Genomic DNA, 4,195 nt, shown 5'->3' on the forward strand with positions numbered 1-4,195 from the left:
TGGTTCTGATCGTTGTGGAGTTTGGTGTTGCTTCCTGTGGTCAGTGGAAAGATGAAACACTCTGCAGACCTTGTCCCAGTTTGTCCCAGTTGGACTTGTGCTGATAATTTGTGTGTGCTTGCCATTTGTGTGTGCGTTCTGACTTTCTTTGACTACATTCTGATTGGATCCCTGATGAGATTCCTGATCTGACTGGTTAACCGGAAACACGGTGTTGATGAGGGAAGAGGAACCGTTCCTTTAAGGATGTTTCTGGGTTTCTCTGGTCCCAGCAGACGGGCTCCTGTGTGACCCCAGTGCTCCCAGTAGAGGCGACCAGCCTCATTGTGCTGCAGCAGCTTGGTTTCCCCCTCAGAGATCCTGAAAGACGTTTTTCTCTGTGGCTCCTGAAAACCACACACTGACTCCCAGCAGCTCCATGGAAACCAACACTGGTTTCACTGGTTTCACTGGCTCTGCACTGGTCTGCTTGACTGGGAGTGGCCTAGTTCAGTCCCAGTCTGTCACGTTAAAGCAGAATGTTTCCAGAACAACCTGACCCACTTCTTGGTGCTGTTCACTGGTTTCCAGTCAGAACATCATGGATGTCCTGACCCGCATCAGAACCAGCAGCCGACCTGCTGTTCCGATTCATTCTGGTTCTGTTGGACTGGTCATGTGACACAGTTTTCACAATAAAAGCATTTAGCTCTTATTTATTGAGGTAAAATGATCCTGAAGTCTCTCTCTTCCAGCAGTTCTGAGCCGGTGAGGCCGTCTGTAATAGAGGTTCTGATCCAGTTTGGGTTTTAGGTTCTGCCACAGCCAGCAGGGGGCAGCAGAGGGGAGGAAAAGAGGGAGGGTCCATGAAGGGCTGACAGCTGGGAGGCGGAGCTTAGCGCAGCGCTCAGCGCTGACGGCACAAGACGCTCCGAGAGACGGACTGGGACAGACTGGGACAGACTGGGACAGACTGGGATCATGGAGTCAAACTGGAGTAATCTCCCCTGACAAAACACTGCAGACAGCATGGTAAGGCCTCCACACACACACAGACCTACACACACACACACAGACCTACACACACACACATACAGCCTGTTACTCTGGGCGGCTGGACTGGGAGCAGCGGGGGTGTTGGGTTCCACCAGGGTGTGTGTGAGTGTGTGTGTTAGGAATTCAACATTGGATCTGAAGTGTGTGTGTACCTTGGAGCAGCAGAGTGTGTGTAGCTGTGAGCAGCAGGACCAGCAGAACACTCGGACCTGTCAGTTAAAGTCAGGTTAAACACCAGAACCGAACAGAACCCGGTCCGGTGGAGCAGAACCACTCCACGGTCCAGTTCTGTAACAGGTGGAGGCGGGTCAGCTGGGACTCCTGCAGCTGAGCCGATCCAGTCAGACTGGGAGGTTCTGGCACCTTCGGATCAGAACCAGAGCATCACAACCGACAGCCTGGTTCTGGTTCTGCTGAACAGAACCAGCTGTTAGAGCTTCCTGTAGACGGGCAGGTTATTATGGGATGTTTGTGATTTGATGGGCTGCAGTGAAAACTTTATTTGCCAACATGATTCCAGTCTAGAAGTTTCTAAATGCTAACTGCTGTTAGCACAACCTGAACAGAGCAACAGTCCCCAGCGTCCAATCAGATCGCTTACAGGCAGACATTAGCCCCCCGTGGGACCAGAGGAGCCGCTTCCATCGTTAGCGATGTAGCTGTGCATCAGGGTTAGAGGCGTACCAGAAACCTGAATACAAAGGTTTCAGCTGGGGACGGGTGTAAAAACAAAAAAAGTGATTCATTTGATTAAAAAAAATCAAAGGAATCAATGAATTGAAATGATGTAAAGATGCGTCTATTCTTTAAATAGATTCATATTTATCGCTGAACCAAAGAGAACAAAGTAGTAAAACTAAACCTCCTCAGGTTTTGGTCTTTGCAGACATCAGGCTGCACTTTATCATCGTCACCATGGCAACTCTGACCATCCACCCCTGACGCCGTCCTCCCCATGTCCCGTCTCTGCTGCGCTGGTCAGAACCAGAACCTGGACCTGGCGTCAGCTCCAGCCTGACTCTGAAGTGACTCTTTGTTTCGCCAACAGAACAAGTGAAAACAGTGACTCACTCTGATGATTACACACACCTGAGCAGAGTGAAGTGCCGTTACCATGGAGACGTCAGGTAAACTGGGAGTGCTGACGGAAACATGCTGAGACCTGCTCAAGGAGCCACAACAGGAACCAGAACTAATGTGGGTCCACTCAGAGCTCAATGGTTCTGACAGAACCACAGTTTAGCCCTGTGGAACGAGATCCACCTGAGAGACTGCTGTCTGAGCAGGTTGACGACATCACAGGCGAGGCGGTCCATGGGGAGTTCTGATTGGTTGTGGCAGCTGAATCTGAGCTCAGAATGGATGGGTTGGTTCTGATCTGGATGGGTTCTGGTGGGTTCTTCAGAATGTTCTATTCTGACTGCTGGAGTCAAGGCAGCTGCTGGTGATCAGTTCTGTGTTCCTGATCAGGTCTGATGGTTCGGTTCTGGACCCGGTCCTCTGATGTGGACAAAGTGCAAGTGTTGACATTCAGAGATCTGCAGGTCGTCATGCAGAGGAACCCGGCGGCGCGTCGCTGCACTGCTGCACCCTCATGCAGCCTGGAGGGCGGGGTTACTGCAGGTCAGCTCCACAGTCAGAACCAGCCGGTCTCGGGCTGGTTCTGACTGTGGAGCCCATCAGAACCAGCCAGTCGCAGCTGCTTGACCCACGAGTTCCTGCTTGGTTTGTTGCAGTCGTAGTTTCAGTGTCTGAAGGTTTTGGTTTCACTTGAATATTTTCAGAGTTTAACCCGAGTGCCAGAGTTCTGGTCCAGTTGGACGGCTGTCCTTCATGTCCACACAGGACTTCAGTCCAACTGGGTTTTATCTGCTAATTTACTCCTGAACGATGTTTACCTGGTTACCATGGAGACCACATGTGGTCCCATCACACACTGACGTCTGCTGACTGGTGTTGGGTTTAAACTGGTCTCCATCAGAACTTCATTTCTTTCATAGAGGCCGTAAATACTGGCCCAACGAGTTCTGGACACCTTCCAGAACCGGCCAGGAACAAAACTCTGATCCAGAACCAACAAACTGATCCAGAACCGATCAGGAACAGGAACTCTGGCCCAGGAGCTTCTTCGGTCCGATTCATGGCAGTTCAACCTCAGACCAGGATGTGTTCAGGCTCTCAGTCAGTCTCTGTTCAGACGCTGGTTCCGGCCCAAAAGACGGATCTGGAGTTTCTATCAGAAACCCGTCTGTGGTTCTGGTGAACCCAGAGCAGACTGGTTTCCACCAGGTGTCACCGGGTCACCATGTGGATCGTGTTCTCCACGCTCTGGGTCTTTCTGGAAGTCGTCTTCATGCTGCCTGTCGGGTCAGATGTCTCTGCGGTTCCGGCCTCTCATTGGTCCAGAAGGAGGAAGTAGTCCTTGTTGGGTCGGGTCGGTCCTGCTCAGGTCTGAAATATGAAGCCTGACGGCGCCACCGTGTGGGAAACCCCCCACACTGGAAGATGACACCAGTGGGAAGTGATTTGCCCTCTGACCTGCTTCAGTGGGACCTGCTAATTCTGGATCAGATCACAGTGGAGATCCAGACCAGAAGGATTGGAGATTCAAGATCCCAACAGATTCAAGGGAAGAAGAATGAAGGTTTTTATTCAAGCTGTGAGGAGAGCAGCTCTGAGAGGAGGCTCTGGTTTAAACAAACTTTTATACAAATCTGAAGCCAAGTGGCACGTTGAAAACGTTATATCAATTATCAACAAGTCATATCAAACTAGAGAGGATCCATGCTACTTGTTACCCTGTAAGCCTATGCTACCGTTAGCCTACACTATCATTTTCACGTGCTCCCGTTAGCCCGTGCTCCCGTTAGCCCGTGCTCCCGTTAGCCCGTGCTCCCGTTAGCCCGTGCTCCCCTTAGCCCGTGCTCCCCTTAGCCCGTGCTCCCGTTAGCCCGTGCTCCCGTTAGCCCGTTAGGTGACCTGAATTTGCAGGATCAGACTTCTGCTGGGTTGCAAACCTGCAGAAGGTTCTGGTGCTGTTAGAAATTGGGTCACTGCAGCATCTAGAACATGAGCGGTGAGGCAGTCGGTACTGATGGGTCAGACTTGGACTCGGATCAGAATCAGGAGCATCCCACTCTGATCGGAACACGGCCCGTTT

At 51.4% G+C, this 4,195-nt stretch overlaps 1 protein-coding gene across 4 annotated transcripts in view; it reads left to right on the forward strand.

Moving 5' to 3' along the window:
• The first annotated feature begins 928 nt into the window (after positions 1-928).
• plekhg4 (pleckstrin homology domain containing, family G (with RhoGef domain) member 4) overlaps positions 929-4,195 on the forward strand; it is a 21,703-nt gene continuing 18,436 nt past the window's right edge. For 3 of the 4 annotated variants that reach the window (XM_016666808.1, XM_007543342.2, XM_016666810.1), the window contains exon 1: positions 929-1,011. In XM_016666808.1, coding sequence (XP_016522294.1) covers positions 1,009-1,011 — 3 coding nt within the window. In that variant the 5' untranslated portion in view covers positions 929-1,008. The remainder of the gene's footprint in view (positions 1,012-4,195) is intronic. The other variant, XM_016666809.1, reaches the window with a different exon arrangement.

The sequence above is a fragment of the Poecilia formosa genome, unplaced genomic scaffold (genome assembly GCF_000485575.1).
Source record: "Poecilia formosa unplaced genomic scaffold, Poecilia_formosa-5.1.2 Scaffold802, whole genome shotgun sequence".
Lineage (NCBI taxonomy): Eukaryota > Metazoa > Chordata > Actinopteri > Cyprinodontiformes > Poeciliidae > Poecilia > Poecilia formosa.